At 45.3% G+C, this 17,821-nt stretch overlaps 1 protein-coding gene and 1 long non-coding RNA gene across 2 annotated transcripts in view; one reads left to right on the forward strand and one right to left on the reverse strand.

Annotated features, from left to right (window-relative positions):
* Window positions 1-4,164: 4,164 nt before the first annotated feature.
* The window catches only part of SPON1 (spondin 1), a 296,524-nt gene continuing 282,867 nt past the window's right edge, over window positions 4,165-17,821 (reverse strand). The window contains exons 8-16 of the mRNA XM_005578559.4: window positions 17,530-17,731; window positions 16,456-16,596; window positions 15,555-15,630; window positions 14,358-14,540; window positions 12,803-12,973; window positions 12,556-12,723; window positions 11,509-11,673; window positions 9,269-9,532; window positions 4,165-6,730 (exon numbers count right to left, since the gene is read on the reverse strand). Of these exons, the coding sequence (XP_005578616.2) occupies window positions 6,567-6,730; window positions 9,269-9,532; window positions 11,509-11,673; window positions 12,556-12,723; window positions 12,803-12,973; window positions 14,358-14,540; window positions 15,555-15,630; window positions 16,456-16,596; window positions 17,530-17,731 (1,534 nt within the window). The 3' untranslated portion in view covers window positions 4,165-6,566. The remainder of the gene's footprint in view (window positions 6,731-9,268; window positions 9,533-11,508; window positions 11,674-12,555; window positions 12,724-12,802; window positions 12,974-14,357; window positions 14,541-15,554; window positions 15,631-16,455; window positions 16,597-17,529; window positions 17,732-17,821) is intronic.
* Window positions 7,004-7,894, forward strand: LOC135967054 (uncharacterized). Its single transcript, XR_010580879.2, has 2 exons — window positions 7,004-7,122; window positions 7,734-7,894. It is a non-coding gene; the product is annotated as an uncharacterized lncRNA (long non-coding RNA).

Here is a 17,821-nt window from a genome sequence, read left to right on the forward strand (position 1 = left end):
GGATCAGCTTGTAGAGGGCTTTAAATAGGATGACCCTTCTGTATATAATGGGAAACTGCCAAGGATTCTGAACAGGAGGTGCCTGGATCTAATCTAGTGGTAGCATAATGGCAGAGAAGTGCAAATTTGGCGGTCCTTTAGAGGTTGTTGGAATCATGGAATCTGTCCTCTTAGTATTATAAACGCAGTGAGGGCAGAATCATGTCTGTTGTGTTTATATTACCTGGCATGTGCTGAAAAGCCATTTGATGAATGGATGATTTCAGAAAGAGACGATGAAAACCTGAACTGCAGTGACATGGGGAGGAGGAGACTGAACACTGGAAGGATATCCAAGTGGTGTTGGAGTCTTCAAAATACTGTCTGGGTGACCAGGAAGGTGGTGGTGCTATTAAAATAAGAAGTATAGGCAACTCTGTAGTGATAGAAACTTGTGACAGTCCCATACAGGGTTAGTCCAGGAGGCATTTGGGAATGGGGTATGGGAATTGGAGGCCAAAAGAGGAGGCTAGGACTGGGAATGCAGATTTAGAATTTGTCTCTTTTGAGCTTAGTGATTGAGGAGATAAGAATGGGTAATATCCTCCAGGAAGAGTGTGTCCGAGGAGAGGGTCCAAGAGTAAAACTTTGGGGAAAACAAACATGGGAGGTAGAAGATTAAGAGGCAGCAAAAAGCCAAGAGAAGTAGCCAGAAACTGGAGAGAACCGTGAGGCTGTTTTGTGAAGGAAGCCACGGAGGTGGTGGAAAGCATTGAGTGCTGTGCAGAGGATGGGGGAGTGAGAGGCTGCACTGGTCTTGTGCGGGTTGCTGATGATTTCCTTATATTTATTTCAGTCTTCTGGTTGTAGAAACCAGATGACAGTGAGTTGAGGTGTGATTGGAGGCTAAGGATGTGGAGGAAGTAAGTGTGGGCTCTTTTGAGAAATTCTGTGGCAAAAGCAGGGCAAGATGGGGAAGTTATCTTGTTTTATGGGGTAGGAGGTTAGAGGAATAAGAATAAGCCACTGCAAGTTACTTAGTCACAGATATGGAGGTATACAGATCTGGAACTAGATATTAACACCTTTAGCGTCTGAGAGATTTAGAAACCTAGTTCGCAGGTGAGCATATGCCTTTCTGATGGGGGAGAATGGCGCAGTGCAGCTTCTCAAGACTATCTGCATTGTAGGGCCAGGTTAAAAGGTTGTTAGTCTCCAGTGTTGTGGACTGATACTTTGCTAAATGTTGTAAAAAATGAATTATTTGGAAAATAATCATTCTCCTATATATCATGGCAGTGTCAAATTAAAAGTTTCTGAACACTTGCTTTCAGTTTCTTTATCATTTGTGGATGTTATCAGGCTGCAGGTCTTGATTTGGGCAGCACTAGTGTAGTGAGTGGGGAAGGGAGCAGGAGAGTCAAGTGTTTTTCACAGGTGGCTCTTTTGACTTCTTCTGTAGGCTAGTGATTCCAGATTAGGACCACTGAGGAACAGTTGCATTCCAACACTAGAAAAAGAGGAACGATGCTTATACCAATTCCAGGTGTTGTGAAGGAGTCAATAGACTTGAATAAGATGTTTTCACCCTTTTCTGTGAATACTTACAAATTATTTGAGGTAAAGACAAATTGCATAAACATGCAACTGCTTAAAATATGAGAATTATTACCAGTTATAAAGACGAGTATTTAGAACAGTATGAGAAAATGTTAATGAATGCTATCTAGTGTTAAGACGTTATGAATATTATGAATGTTAAGTGAAGACAAATTTCATTTTGCTCTGATAACTGTAAAATTATGCATGCATATTTTATTTGTCATGACATTTTCAGTTATAAGTGACAGAAGTGCAACCCAAACCAGCTTCACACAGTGCATGCATTTTTGAAGTGAGGGTTGGGTGGAATGCAGTTGGCTTTCAGTGAGTCCTACAACAGGATACCATCAAGACCCATGTGTAAGAATTGTCTAAATTGTGGAGGTGGAGTAGAGGCGTCTGCTAGTATGAGAGAGCTTGTGTCGAAGCCTAAGGCCAGAAAAGGTAAAACAACTGGCCCCAACCCTCACAGGTACTCAGGTGCAGCAGTGGTTTGAACCCAGGTCCCCGGTGCTGAACCATGACACAACCTCTGCTCTCCACCCTACAGAGCGTGTGAAGCCTTCTGAACCAACCGGGTTTCTAAAGCAGGATGTCATTATTTAAATTTGACATTTTAGTGTGGATCTTTTGCTTTCAGATTTCAAAGGATGTAAATTGAAGAATTAGCTTCATGCTAATTAGCATTCAGCTGCTATTTATAATTTGTTACTGCATCTCATTTTCAAAAGGGATTTATTTTTATTCTCCCTATGTTGGGCAATATGAAAAACAAAATGAATCATTCTCTTATTAAAACTGATGGCACCACATAACAAAATAGAGGAAATGACTGTGTCTTCCTTGAGTCTATGCTATAATTAGGGATTAAACATTAATGTTTAGGGTGTTTTTTTTTTTTTTTTTTTTTTTTAAACAACAGAGTCTATATCGTTAGGGAATAAATATTTAGCTCCTTTGTAGCTGAACTTCCAAAGCTGAGCTCTTAATGGTCAGATTCCATTATAAACTGATGAGAGACCTTTCTACAGGTCTTTGAGCTTTCTGATTTTTTTTGAGACAGAGTCTTGCTATGTCATTCAGGCTGGAGTGCAATGTTATGAACATGGCCCACAGCAGACTGCCTCCTGGGTTCAGGTGATTCACCTCAGCTTCCAGTGTAGCTGGGACTATAGGCACGCACCACCATGCCTATTTATTTATTTATTTATTTATTTATTTAATTATTTATTTTTGAGACCGGGTCTTGCTCTGTTGCCCAGGCTTGAGTGCGGTGGCGCGACCTCGGCTCACTGCAACTTCCGCCTCCCTGGTTCAAGTGATTCACTTGCCACAGCCTCCCGAGTAGCTGGGACTACAGGCACACACCACCATGCTCAGCTGATTTTTGTATTTTTTGTAGAGACGGGGTTTCACCACGTTGGCCAGGCTAGTCTCAAACTCCTGACCTCAAGTGATCCACCGCCTCTGCCTCCCAAAGCCTGCTGGGATTACAGGCGTGAGCCACTGCGCCCAGACAATTTTTGTATTTTTTATATAGACAGGGTTTTGCCAGGTTGCCTTTTATTTAAAAAAATAATTTTTCTTTTATTAAAAAAAATTATTTTTTTGGCTGGGCGCGGTAGCTCAAGCCTGTAATCCCAGCACTTTGGGAGGCCAAGGCAGACGAATCACCTGAGGTCGGGAATTTGAGACCAGACTGACCAACACTGGAGAAACCCTGTCTCTACTAAAAATACAAAAAATTAGCCAGGCGTGGTGGCACATGCCTGTAGTCTCAGCTTCTCAGGAGGCTGAGGCTGGAGAATTGCTTGAACTGGGGAGGCAGAGGTTGCAGTGAACCGAGATTGCGCCATTGTACTCCAGCCTGGGCAACAAGAGCAAAACTCCATCTCACAAAAAATTTTTATTTTTTAACTGTCGTCTGAAATGTGGGTTAAACAGAAGTCACAGAAATAATTTGAGAGTTTTTGTGTATTGATATTCATCTTAGTCCTTTTAATGTTGCTATAACAGTACCTTAGGCTGGGTAATTTATAAAGAAAAGAGGTTTATTTTATTTAGCTTATGGTCCTTCAGGCTAGGAGGTACCAGAAGCATGTTGCCAGCGTCTCTTCCGTTTCTATTGAGGGCTTTTCATGGTGTGCCATAACATAGCGGGGAAGGTCAAAAGGGACATGGACGTGTTTGAAGAGGCAAAACCAAGGGGCATCCTAGCTTCGTAACAACCTACTCCCATGGGAACAATTCTGTGAGAACTAATTCAGTCTAGAGAGAGTTAGAACTCCTTCACTATAGTGGTACCAAGCCATTCATGAGGGAGATGCCTGCATGACCCAAACCCTTCCCACTAGGCCCACCTCCCAACGCAGCCACCTTGGGCATCAAATTTCAAATATGAGTTTTTGTGGGAATAAACTCAAGGCATAGTACATTTTAGCCATGCACTTGACCTATTTCTGGAGAGCTATAGTCATGTGAGAATGTATAATGTACCCTTACTTCCTGGAGGGAGTACATAGACTTTGAGTATCCCTAAAATGTGTTCAATACGCAAAGTTCAAATTAAAAACAGCACAAATGTTTATTTTTTCAGTTCTGGGTCTATAGAAGCCCAGGTTTATTCCCATTTGCTACAACAGATTCCCTTCAAATAAAATGCACTGGCAAGGTGACCAGTGAGTGACCCAATGTCTGGTTGGGAAATCTGTCTCTGAACTTCTTGCTGTTGAACCTAAAATGTGGATGTAAATTGGATCACAGCTGGTTTGGCATTGAAAAAAATATATACACAACAAACAATTACAACTTCTTTAAATGGCAGTTTTTACTGGGTGTCTGATACTGTCTTTACTATCTCAAGTGGAAGTCCAAACAGATTTCATTTTTGTAGTAAAAAGTCTTTATTTCCAAAATGATTTGTTAGCCAGAAGAACTATAAACCACCTAACAAGACTTTGGTAAGAAAGAGACTTGATGCTTCTTATAAATTCCCCATTGCAAACAAAAAATAACAATGCAACAAGAGTCATGTTACCCATTCTTAACCATTAACCTGGTTTTAAGTCAAGTCTCCCAAATCAGGATTTTACACGTACCCAACTGGGATCAAATAAGAACATGAGACACTGGGTGGCTTGTCCTTGAATTAGGAATCACCGTTTTAAGGAACTGTATCATGGGTTGAGAGTTATTTAGATAGCTTAGAAAAACATTGCAAAAGTGGGCACTTCTATATGAGGACTTTTTTCCCCCCCCCGAGTAGAAAATTAAATCTTGCGTTTCTTTATGCTTTTTTGGGGAGAAGGCAATTCATTTAAGGATTTAAAACATGTTGGAGACAAGTAGTTCCGAGATGTAATAATGGTCCCTCCAAGAACAAGGGAACAAAAGCCCTATCTATCTATCTTTTATTGAAAATGGAGGAGGACAATATAAAGAACCTTCTGAACACTTAGCTTAAAGACATGAAAGACCCAGTGAATTTTTATGGAACAGTCTCTCTTGTGTTAAAGAACATATGTTGTATTTGGAAATATCCTAATGTGGTGTTTAATACAAATTCTTAGTGTATTCAGAGCATTGTATGTGTCTCACCAATGGCACACATTTGGATTAAGCAGTAATAAGACCTATAAAAGAAATGAAACAATAGTTTTCAACAATAAATGCAGGAGGAAAAACTGCTGATGGACCCAACTGAGAAAATGTCCTTTTACACTATCCCTCAGTGGTCAGTCTCCCTGAATCTGGTGTGCTTATAATTGCTGGGAAGGCAGTGTAAACCTGTGGCCATTCCTATGCATGTTTGGGAGGACCACAGCCCTGGTGTGGAGCACTGACAGATTTGGCTTTCCACCAGAATTGCTTGCTCAGCTTAATCTTATAATATTCCTTTCCCTTAGATTTATTTTCTGTCTTGATAACCTTTTCTCTCTACGTACAAAATTTCATGACTAAAATAACTTTTAAAGTACGGAGAGAGATTGTATTTTGTTGAAGGAACGCCTTGCGGGGAGGCTTTGGGCAGACTTAGCAAAATGCTTGTATAATAAAAATGTTTTCTTGCTAAAAACTGATTTGCAAACTTGAAAGTCTAGATGTGTATAGGAAGATTTTAAAATTCAGGCATGGGACTGCTAAAGAGACCAATTTTGCTTCCTTGGTCTTGGTTCCAGTAAGGATTTAGTACCTAAAAGTTCAGAAGGTTGGCTTCCTAGAGGAATTGTGCATACTCCTCCCAAACCCTAAAAGCAAGGGAAAAATACACTCTAAACTTATTCTTTATCTCAGGTGTAAAAACTAGTTACCTTACATTTAAATAAAGCAGCCATAATTTATTTATTTTTTTGTGGGGGGCATCAGGAGCCAGTATCAGGGGTAAGATAAATGTATTCCGAATTTCTCAGTGGAAGAATAAAAGCCACCCAACATCAGTTCTCCTCTTGAAGTCTACCGGCTCTGTTTTCCCCAGGAACTATTGATGACTGAGGAGACTTGAACAGAGACCTCAAGTTCCACTAAGAAGAGATGGGCAAACAGTGGTTTCAGTGAACAGGCCAAAGATGAGAATGAGGGGAATCTGCTCTCTTCATCTGATTGAGAATGTTTCCTACCTGCCACACCCTGGGACTCAGGCATAGAGTCACTTCCGGACATGGTTGCCTCTCCATGTGGAGGAGGTCAAGGTCTCCATCCTGCCTGGCCAGGTGGAAGCTCCAGGGGGACATGTTTCAGTTTAGTACAAGGTGGCTGACACTACTCCCGTGCAGGAAGAGGGCTGGCTGGTGGTGAGGGTGCCCCACTCAGCCTGTACCCATCAAGAAGTATTCAGAAAGGATGTCCCTGGCATCCACAAGACTACTGGGCGAACCACACTGCAAAAATGAAAACTAGTGTACACAATTTAAATTGTCTTAAGCAAATAATCCAGCCATTGGTGATTCTGGAATCTAGAGTGCAGCCCTGGGGAACTTGTACCCTTGCTAACAAGGATGAACGTTGCATGCTCTGATCTCCTTCTTGTCTTTGCAGCTGGTAAACTGGGAGCTTTTGAATCTCTTCTTTACAGTCATGTAACGTTCCTGAATTCCACCTCCGCACAGTTTGGTGCATTCTGACCAGGCTGTCCATGGGCGCATCCTACAACCTGAAAGCATGAGAATGCCTTGTTAGGCCTACAGAAACTGGGGACGGAACAGGAATGCTAAACTCTAGTAGAACTGTGAAATGTGGTTGTCTGGTCTCCTCCTCTGTTCAAGTATGTAATGATTTGGTTAGAGTCCTTATTAGGGACAGTTAGGTCATATGTGACTGATTGCAAAAAATGGCCACAAATGCTTCACGAATCTTCTCATCAAAAGGCAGACTCTGTTTCTCCACCTCTTGAATCTGGGCTTGATGACATGATTTGCTACGGCCAATGGGACATGAGCAAAAACAGGCCTAAAAGCTTCTACCATGTAAACAAGCCTGGCTAGACCACTGGAGAGACCATGTGCAGACAGGCCTCAGCCATCTCATGAGGCCCCAGATATGCAGGTGAGGCTGGTCTGGCCCAATTGTGCCACCAGCTAGTAATAACCACATGAATGAGTCCAAACTAGACCCAAGAAGAACCATCCAGTAGACCCAGTTCACATCACTGATCCACAGAATCATGCTAAGTGGTTGTTTAAAAAGATTGTTTTGGGGTGACTTAACGCAGCAGCCATGCAAGGAACACTAAACTGCTTTCTCTTATGCCTTATTCCCCAAGTACTTGGCTCCCAAATGCTAAGTATAGAGAAGTACAATTTTTGTTCTTCCTACTCAGCATAAACATGCTGCTCTCCAAGAAAACTTTCTTGACCCCCAGAGATTAATTAGATTTTTTGATTACTGCTTCCATAGCACTCTAGATTGCTCTCTTATAGAACCCATCACATTTATGGTTACACATGAGATATTTGCTAACCACACGACAGCTAAGAGTCATGGAGGAATGTATGGTACAACTATGTACCTGGCACATAGTTGACTTTAATGAACGTTTGTTGATTGGCTAACTACCATGTAGAACAGAAACACTGATATGCAAACAGCTCCCTAATCATAAGGATCCCGAACGGTCAAGTAGCTCCTCATACTTTTTCCATTTCTCATCATCCTAGGTGGAGGTGGAACATCTTTAAAAAAAAGAATGGGACTTTAAAAGAAAAAGAAAATGCCTACCAGGGGCTTCAGTGCTGAAGAAGATGCCCATGTAAAAAAGTGAAGGTTAATGTGTACATCAAGTTTTCTGATTTTTAAAGTCCTGGAAATCTCTGAAGTTAAGCTGGAGTTTGGGGACCTACAATCTTTTTCTTGGGTTACAAATAAAACCTATCTGGCCTCTGTGTGTGTGTTTTGCCACCTCCAGATCACTCAAAACCGGTCTGATACAGTCACCCTTTTGATTAAAACCACCTACAGAGTCAAGTCCCAAATCCTTGGTGGGCCACTGGCCTTTTGTGGTCTGGTCCCCACCTTCCCAACCTGGTTTCCTGCCTGCCTTGTCGTTTGTGCTTCATCTGCATCCCATTTATCACTTGGACCTATCATGGTCTTTGGCATCTCTGTGCCTTTGTAATGACTATTCTTGCGGCCTGGAATGTACTTTTTTTTTTTTTTTTTTTGAGATGGGGTTTCACTGTTGTTGCCCAGGCTGGAGTGCAATGGCGTGCTCTTGGCTCGCTGCAACCTCTGCCTCCCCAGTTCGAGCGATTCTCCTGCTTCAGCCTCCCAAGCAACTGGGATTACAGGTGTGTGCCACCATGCCCGGCTAATTTTTGTATTTTTAGTAGAGATGGGGTTTCACCATGTTGGCCAGGCTGGTCTCAAACTTCTGACCTCAGGTGATCAGCCCACCTTGGGCCTCCCAAAGTGCTGGGATTACAGCCATGAGCCACCACACCCAGCCTGGAATACACTTTTCTAAAAGTGGCAAACTCTTCCAGGTTTTTCAAGACCCACTCTAGTTTTCCCTGCTTTAACATCTCCCTGAACTCCAGTCAATGTAAGATGCTCATTCCTCAGCTCCCTGAGCACTTGGTGCATTGTTCTATTAGTTATTTGGCAGCTTGGATCAATATTATTTGGGGAAATAAAACTCAAGGCTGACATGATATTGCTGCTAAATTTCTGGTTAGCCTTGCAAAGAAAATCAAAGTCTCAGGCCATGGCTGCCTTGTCTGAGCCAAACCCTTAAAATGGAAGATGTGTTCTGGGAGATTCTCAGGAACATTCCCTAAATGGCGAACAAGATTCCTTTGACACATCTGTATCATGTTCCCCCTTTGCAAGGAGTGAATGGGGTTGCTAAGTCATAACTGACTTTGAGCAAAGTTGGACACATTGGTTTTATATGTGTGTAAAAAAGAAGGAACTGTGTAATTCCTAAAGATTCTTTGCTTGAAAATTTTTTGTCAGGTAATTAGGTTGTCTAAATGTTCTTTGATAAAGGACCCTCCCACCGCCAATCTCCTTTATAAATTACGTTTGCTCAATATTTGGGAACAAACTTGGATCTGAAGAATCAAAATGTGGTCTGAAGACTCCAGAAAATGCAGACTCTCCCCGACTCCTTTTAAACAGGTCCAAGACTTAGCCCAGTGCAGAGCCCTGCCTGTCCTGGACACCAGCCCAGGCCCACACTTGGGAGCCATACCTGGGAACTGCTCCCCTTCAGACTCTTCCTTCAGCTGCTCACTCCGCCGGCTCTCTCGGGCCTCCCTCCAGCGTAGCTTCTGGATGGATGGATTTCGAAGGCATTTCCGGATGCGGCACTTTTTTCGCTGCACAGTCTCTGGGCAGGGTGCACCTCCAAACTGAGGCTCCATTTGGATCATCCGGGTTCGAATCACGTGGCCTTTCCCACATGACTTGTTACATTCCGACCACTGGGACCACTCGGTGAGCTCACAGTCAATGGCTGGCAAGACACAGATGGGCATGAGTGTATCACATGTCTGAAACAAGATATGGTCACACACTCCTTTGAACATCTCAACAAGCCTATGAGGAATGCAAAGCAGGTGCTGTGTCATGCCATTTTACAGAAGAAACTGAAGCTCCAAAGAGGCAGGCTGACTTCATCCAGCCCCTGTGGTTGGTAAGCAGCAAAGGCAGGATTGGTGCCAGGTCATCAACCATTCTGTGCTCCCTCTATGACTCAAGAAGGCTTTGGAGGACTTTCAAGATGTGTTCAGATCCTCTTGCCCTGCTTTGTGAACTCCTAGAATATTGTCAGATCAGCCTCAAGTACAGAATAGCCTCCCACAGTCCCAGACTCACTGGTGATATTTTTCAGAGCAAGGCCAACAAGCCCCCTGCTGCTCTTTGGAGAGAACAAGTCAATAAGCTAAAGGTGGCTGACCCTTGTGGACCAATACCAGGGACATTTTGGTTCTCACACAGCCTGGCAGCTTTTCATTCCCAACATCATCCTGTGTTCTATCTATGGTGGTCTATGCAAAAAACACAGGAGCCAGAAATGGGACATTCAGTAGAGAAGAGCGTCAGGAGCAAGGGGTGCTTCACGGTTTATCACAGTACGAGATCCAGTAAATTCTTACTAAGCCAGCATCTCATAAATGTGAAGGGAAAATAACACATCAGTTTGACTGTCAGGATGTGTCCCAGGGAGGCAATTATTCCAAGCTCTCTGTTGGCCTTGCAAGGCCAAAGTCAGGGTGGACCTAGATGTCCTCATTTTGTTCAAGTTTCTGTTCTTTTATCCCCCCTGTGGAAGCTCAGGCAGCTTTCTTATCTGCAAAATGGGGATCATGGTATTTTTCTCATTAGGTTGTAAGGATTAAATGAGATGCTCCCAGCCCTGCAAGTGCTTCATAAATTTTCGTTTTCTTCCTTCAGTGGACCCTTTGGATATAAAACTTTCAAGTCAGGTACTCTCAGTCAGAAGGCTATGGGGCCCTAACTCTGGTGAGCTGGCCTGAACCATGGGCCAGTCTTAGTTACTGAAAATCCCAGGCTTTCTCTAGTGGATGGTCCAAGTTACCTCCACCTGTGGCTGAGTCTCCTAAAACAGCCCAGGAACTGGAGCGTGGGGTGGGGATTAAAGCCTATCCTTGTCATGTCCAGTGCTCACACTTTGGACCAATTACTTGCTTTCATCCTCAGAGCAACCTAGGAAGTATTTCCTGCTACTTTACAGATGGGGAAACTGAGGAACAGAGGTGCTGAGTCATCGGCTGAAGGTTACTAGCTAGGGGAGGGAGGATGAAGGACTACAAGTGCATGCTGGAGGGGACCAGAGCCACAGCCAGTGTGCCTGCCCTTTCACCACCCAAAAGAGCAGCTCTTGGAAGACCAGCCAAGGAAACTGGCTTGCTCAGCTTGGAGATTAGTCCCATATAATACAAACAGCTGATCGCAGATATTTTGGAAAACAGGACTGGGAGTGGAGTGGGGTGGAGTGAGCTTTTGAGAACTTGGCTTGTTTTCTTGCTGGTTTTCTTACCAGTCTGCAGGAGTCATTGATTTAATGTCCAGCTTCTGGTCATGGGGAAATAAAATGGTCACAGGGAGAAGAATAGAATTAAAAAGCTTGGAAAATCCATGGGTCACGCAAGCCCATAATTGTTGGGGGAAAGGAGGGAAAGAACTAAGGTTTATTGAGCCTTGTGCTGTTTTTCATATGTGTCTCTCATTTACACTTCACAGCAACTTGAACTTTGGGTGTTATGTAGACGGTAGTGGGATTCTGACTTTACTAATGAAATTGACTGCAGTGTTTTAAGTAACTGCAAACACTGAAAGCCAAACCCCAAACTCCTCCCCAGCAAACCATTTTATTCTAGGATCTAGCAGTATTAGCACTGGCTGGTTCAGGGCTCCCTGGACTCAGGAACATAGAAGTGATAGGCTTTGGGGAGCTCCAGGACTTACGGCATTCAGGGAGCATGCACTTCTCCACCTGCTCCAGATCCTCATTGCAGTCTCCAAGTTCCGCCAGAGACTTGAGCATCCGCTGTCGGGTTCGCATGCCCTTCCCGCAGGTCACGCTGCAGTCACTCCACTCGGACCATGGGGACAGCAAGCATGGGATGGTATCTAGATCAAGAACCGGGTTTGCCACTGAGAACAGGTTCTTTTGTTTTCTTTGATCTCCCTGGCCCCACAATGTCCCACACCCAGTCCCCTGCTTTGGCCCCTGGAATAAAGTGGAATTGGCCCATGGGTTCAAATAAGAGTGAATTCTATGGAGCAAGAGGTGGCTTAGCAGCCTACTGCTCTTCTTGTCACTCTCTTTCATCTACCCCCTCCTCCGCCCCGCCCCGGTGGTTATGACATGAAGGTTGCAATATGACTACATAAGTCCCCACTGGAAATGCCACTGAAGATTTAGTAGGGTCTTCCTAGAGACAGATACATCCCACACTCACTAAGAATCAGGCACTAAAGAAGAGGCTCAGGGCTGCATTTTTGGACATTGTGGTCCTGAATTCCCTAGAGTGTGTATGTACTTGTGTGCCTGTATACATCTGTGTACTGATGTGTGGGTGGGCCCATATGCATTTGTGCACAGAGTAGGGGGGGTCATGCTTTATGGGATCAACCAAGTCCAATGTACAACAGGAGTGGGCTGGACCTGGGTAGTGTATGTCCCGCCTAAATGTGTTGCCCCTCCTCCCCACCACAGCAAGAAAGACACTCCTATAAAACACGGCTGCAGGTGAATTCTATCCAGAGGCCTCCCGTTTGCCACCCCAGCATTGCTTAGAATGTCCCCCAATGGAGGTTACTCTCTCTGGTTCTGGTTGATGTCCACACACCTATGGCTCTCATCTGGCTCCCAGCAGTGCCCGGCAAGGACCGTGGGCCATGCTTTCCTCCTGCTCAGCCTCCGACCTTCATGGTGGTAATAGTGGATGCTATGGCCCTCCACGCCTGTCCCCGGTGGCCTCCTCCAAGCCCACCCCCGCTCCCACTCACGGCACTCGGGCATCATGCACTTCTCTGCCTGGGACGTCTCGGCCTTGCACATGGAGCCATCTGCGGGGCTCATCTTGATCATGCGGTGCCGCTTCTTCATGCCCATGCCGCAGGTGGCGCTGCATTCGTCCCACTCGCCCCACTCGGTCATCAGGCAGCTGCTGGGAGCTGGGGAGGCCGGCAGCATTGGAGTCGCACCTGCTGCCTCCCCGACCTGCTTGCCCGCCCGCCCGGGGCCCCCACTCACAGCACTCCTCGTTGACTGTGCACTTCTCCGTTTCCTCAGTGGGCAGCGTGCACACGGAGCCGTCCTCTGGGAACTGCTTCACGTACCTCTCCCGGGACCTCATGCCGGTCCCGCAGGAGATGCTGCAGGGCGACCAGGTGATCCACTCGGACATGGTGCAGGTGGAGCCGTCTGCAACATACCGAGTGCACGCTGCAGCAGTGGCGGGGGCGCCCGCCAGGCCGCGCGGCGGGAACTTCCCCCAGTGGGAATCAAGAGTTAGGCAGTTGAGGATGTCAGCATGCCTAAGAGGTCTAAATCCTTAAACCAGCAAAGTTCTCTAAGAGGAAATGCCTCTTTTCCAGGTGCATGGGACACTCAGAATTACTCCTTATCTCATGAAAATACTTTTGAAAGATGCTTGTATGGAAAGGAGAGTGTTTAAAAAATGTAAACACACACATATATCTAAGATAAGATATAATTTGATCCACATATAATTTAAGATAAATCATAATCCATTTGTATGAGGAACAATCCTTCCCTGTGGAGGGGGAGGTTAAGGACCTCAGCTCCTCAGCTTAGACAGCTTCCCAGTCCCAGCCCCAAGAGAGCCTTCAATGTTGACAGGCCAGTCCCAGCTTTCCTCCCGCCTGTTTGTAGGAATGACTTGTCTATGGGAGGGTTTACTCCCCTCCAAAGTGCTTATTGTGGGCAAAACGAGCTACCAATAAACCACCCTGAAAGTGCAGCACTGGGAGAGGTATTTAAGAGCCTCCCTCTAGGCAGAGCCAAGGAATTAATGACCTGCAAGGGATACGCTTGCTTTCTCTATCCTCAGCTTGGAAGTGGGTTTTTTCCCTGCCATACACCAGTCCAGCCTATACATACCTTCCCATTGCCTTATTGCATCTGTAAGATCAGGGCATGAGTAGCGTAGATCTATCAGGCAGAGAAAGGGGTCATGGCTTGGGAAGCAGATAGCCGACCTTTGCACAGCAATCAGCTTAGTGCAATCTTGCAGCTTGAGCCATCATGATATAGGTGTTGCAAGATTATACTTAAAGCCTGACCTTTGCGCTGTTGCAAATAGAGAGACTGAGAATTTCTGCAATCAACCCGAAGGTCCTGACACGAAGAAGTGAGAGTGCTCTGACTCACGCTGAGGTAGAACACAGATGAGGGGCCGTAAATGACAGAATTAGGGCAATGGATCTAGATTCAATCTGGGCTGATCTGTTAACAGTCTCCTTAAGAAGAGATTGGAGTTAAGTCCCAGAAGCAGGCTATGTGTTGTCTGTAACTTGTCATAAGATGTATCTATGTTTGTAAGCTCTTCAGTAAAAGAAGGGGGGGTGGTCAGTCAATCTCAAGAATTCCTTTGATGTCATAAGAGAGGTTCTGTGTTCAGAGCCCTCAAGATACTGTTGCAGATAGGAGTCTGCCCAAGGTGGACCCCACTGACATCTACTGTCAGGGTCTTTGTGCCCTCACCAGGGACACTGTCTGACAGCTGGGCAGACCCTCCCTACCTGAACTCCTGCAAGCCCCTGGCTGGTCTGGGTTATCTCCTCACCTTCGTCACTGCAGCCAGGGCCCATGCAGGGCTGGAAGTCCTGGGTGTCGGGGCAGGGGACGCTGAGGTCCAGCTGTGCCTTCAGCATGCGCTGTCGCATCCTCTTGCCTTTGTCGCAGGTGGAGGAGCTGCAGGCGGACCATGGGGACCAGTTGGAGTAGATGCAGGTTTCAGGGGTGTCATCTGGAAAGAGTGTTTGACATGTTTTCCCTGGGAGCCTATGGGAGCTGCCACTGGCGCTCTCCCCATACTGGCTCATCTGGGAACAAGAAAAGCCATGCTGCCAGACTGGCCTCGGTGAGCCTGCGTGCTCCTGGGATGGAAGCGGCCATTCACTTCCCTTTAAAGATGACAGTTTAACATCTTGCTAATAAATATCTAAATGAGCAGAATGATTCTTATTATCCCTTCCTCTCAACACATGAACTTCTTCTCATTTTCAGTCCCTCATCTTGGCATTGTTTCCACACACATGCAGGCTCATTGTAGGCCATTTTGAAAAGCTCAAGGCTTGTTTTCATGCCATGGCTTCATCTTCCCAATGATCCCATACACAGTTGTCATGGTAAGAATAAAAGCAGCCGCTATTCATTGAGTACTTGTCATGTACTAGCACCATTCTAAGAGCCTTACATGTTTAATCTCATTTAGTTCTCACAAGTGCATGAAGGTTCTTTTATCATCCCCATTTGACTGTCAAGGAAACTGAGACAGAAAGGTTAGCTTCTTGCCCAAGATCACATGTCTACTGAGAGTGCAGGTTGTCTGGCTCCAGATCCCATAAGAAAACTTGAGCTTGAACCATTACTCTGTGCTCCCTCCTGACTGTAAGATCTGGGCCTTTCTTTGCTTGCCGGGAAAGTGAATGTATCCACACCGGCCTTATAGACTGGCCTGAGAATCGAAGCAGAGAGTAGTCTGAATCCTGCGAAGCCCATTCAAATGAGATTTACATGATTGTTTTAAAGGCCTGATGTTGTTGAGTATATATTCTGATGTCATATCTTCACCAATTCCCTTATGCTTTATGCCTAACCTTGGCCTTGTTTTTGATTATTTCTTGAGGAGAAATCCTCAGAGATAGGATTACCAAGTCAAAGCACATGGTTTATGGTTCTTAAAACAGGTTAGCAAATTGCTTTCTCAAAGGGTTGTGTCAATTTATGTTGCCACCTGCAACAAAAGAAAATAACGTACCTTCATCTTTCTCCTCTGGAGCCAGGTCAGCTACAATATCATCGACATTGTCAGGTACAATATTGCATTGTTCCCCCTGCAAAAGGAATTTTACTTGGAGGGCTCACATAGCGAAAGAAGGGAATGTGTAGTGTGAAGATGAAAGAGGACTAAAATCTAATGCCCATTCTGTATACAAATCGTATGCCATGGCAAAGTTCTGGGCCAACATTTACAATCTGCCTGAGAAAGAAATGCCAAGAAAGCAGAAATGGCTAACCAGGGATGATAAATACATAACTTGGGTACCAGCACTCCCCAGTTCCTGGCCCATGGGAGACATTAGTAATCAATTACAGAACTCACAATGAAACCAATTTGCCTAGATCAAATTGTTCATTTGAGCACTGGGCCTCACTGCTGAGTTCATTTTGCTCATTTTCTTTTTTTTTTTCTTTTTTTGAGATGGAGTTTTGCTCTTATCACCCAGGCTGGAGTGCAATGGCACAATCTCGGCTCACTGTAACCTCCACCTCCAGGGTTCAAGCGATTCTCCTGCCTCAGCCTCCCGAGTAGCTGGAATTACAGGCGCCTGCCACCAGGCCCAGTCAATTTTTGTATTTTTAGTAGAGATGTGGTTTCACCATGTTGGCCAGGCTGGTCTTGAATTCCTGACCTCAGGTGATCTGCCCACCTCGGCCTCCCAAAGGGCTGGGATTACAGGCATAAGCCAACGCACCTGGCCTGCTTATTTTCATCTTATGAAATAATTTGCATGTTAGAAACCCGGGGAGGCCCAGGAATTCCATATCCTGAGGTGCTTTCTGCCAGGGACTCCATGATTCTAGAGCAGAAAGGTGTGCAATCTCCCTGGCACTCCTGCCGGGAAGGGTCGATGCCAGAGTGGGCTCTAACCCCGTACCTTCCGTGCGATTCTCTCGATGACAACTCTGGCTACTTGAGTGATGGACCCACCCTCTGGGTCGTAGAAAGGACTCTGAGGATGGTCCAGGCTGGTCAGGGGCCGGATTTTCTCCTGGGGAATGGTGGGCTTGTTGGGTGACTGCAAGAAAACATACAGAGGTAGAGAGTAAGAAATAAAATTGGGAAAACCCACAAAAGCCATTTGTTACATGGATCAGAGCAAAGTCCTTGATAGGAATTTGACAAGTGTAACTACTATTTATGTTTATGGAATTGTGTTCATGCCATATTACTGTGCTGGGAAATTTCTAGAACTGTATTTTAAAATTCTTCCATATACATGGTAGGATTGTGCTCAGATGAAGAAGCCAAGTTTCAGAGAGGCTATCCAAGCTAGGAAATGGCTGAGCCAGGTTGGCCTGAATCCCAAAGTCTTTCTAATAGACCAGGCATTGGAAAACTTTTTTCTGTAGAGGGTCAGATGCTACATATTTTAGGCTTTGTGAACCATATTGTGTCTGTTGCCAATACTCAACTCAGCCGTGGTAGTGGGAAAACAGCCACAGATAATATGTATTTGGAGGAGTGTAGCTGGCTTTGAAACCTTTATTGACAAATCACATGGTAGGGCAGATTTGTCTTCCAAACCATAGTTTGCAGATGTCTGTTCTTCTAGATTGTTCTCCCATTGGTTTTCTGATGGCTCCAGATTTCAATGCAATTGATCATATCAGAGAAATACGACATTCAGGACAGAATGCAAACTCCTTAGCCCAGCTGTCCAGAAACCTTCGCTCTTGCCATCGTGGTTTTGGAATGCTGTCCCCTGCTCACTTGGGAACTGCTCTTTAGCACTTCCCTCTCCATGCTCTCCTGGCCACTGCACAGACACTTCCCAGAGCCCACATCACACCACATGTGATGATGAGACCATGCTGGCCTCCCCAGCCAGACTGAAAGTTCACCTAGGACAGAGCCTGGGTCAGATCTCCTCTGTGTCCCTCAGGATGGGGCTGGGCAAGGAGAAGGTGCTAGGGAAGTTTGCCACTCACCACTCCAGGCACACACACACCTCATAGGTCACCCCGCTGTCAGTGCCAGCATCCCAAGGAATCAGGTCTTGCACCACCTTCTGGACCCAGCCACATTCCTTGGTGCACAGATCTTCTGCAGATAAGCCTACGTTCCAGTCGGGACTGGGGCCCATCATGGTCAGGAAGGACATTAAATGGCGAGTTCTGTCCACAGAAAATTCAGCTGAAGGTGCTGCTCTCCTGGAAATGAAATACAGAGACCATTATATTAGAGTTCTGGGGGTTGGTCCTCACTCTGAGGGAAATCTGCCTGGATTATGGATGAAGAAT

The sequence above is a fragment of the Macaca fascicularis genome, chromosome 14 (assembly GCF_037993035.2).
Source record: "Macaca fascicularis isolate 582-1 chromosome 14, T2T-MFA8v1.1".
NCBI lineage: Eukaryota > Metazoa > Chordata > Mammalia > Primates > Cercopithecidae > Macaca > Macaca fascicularis.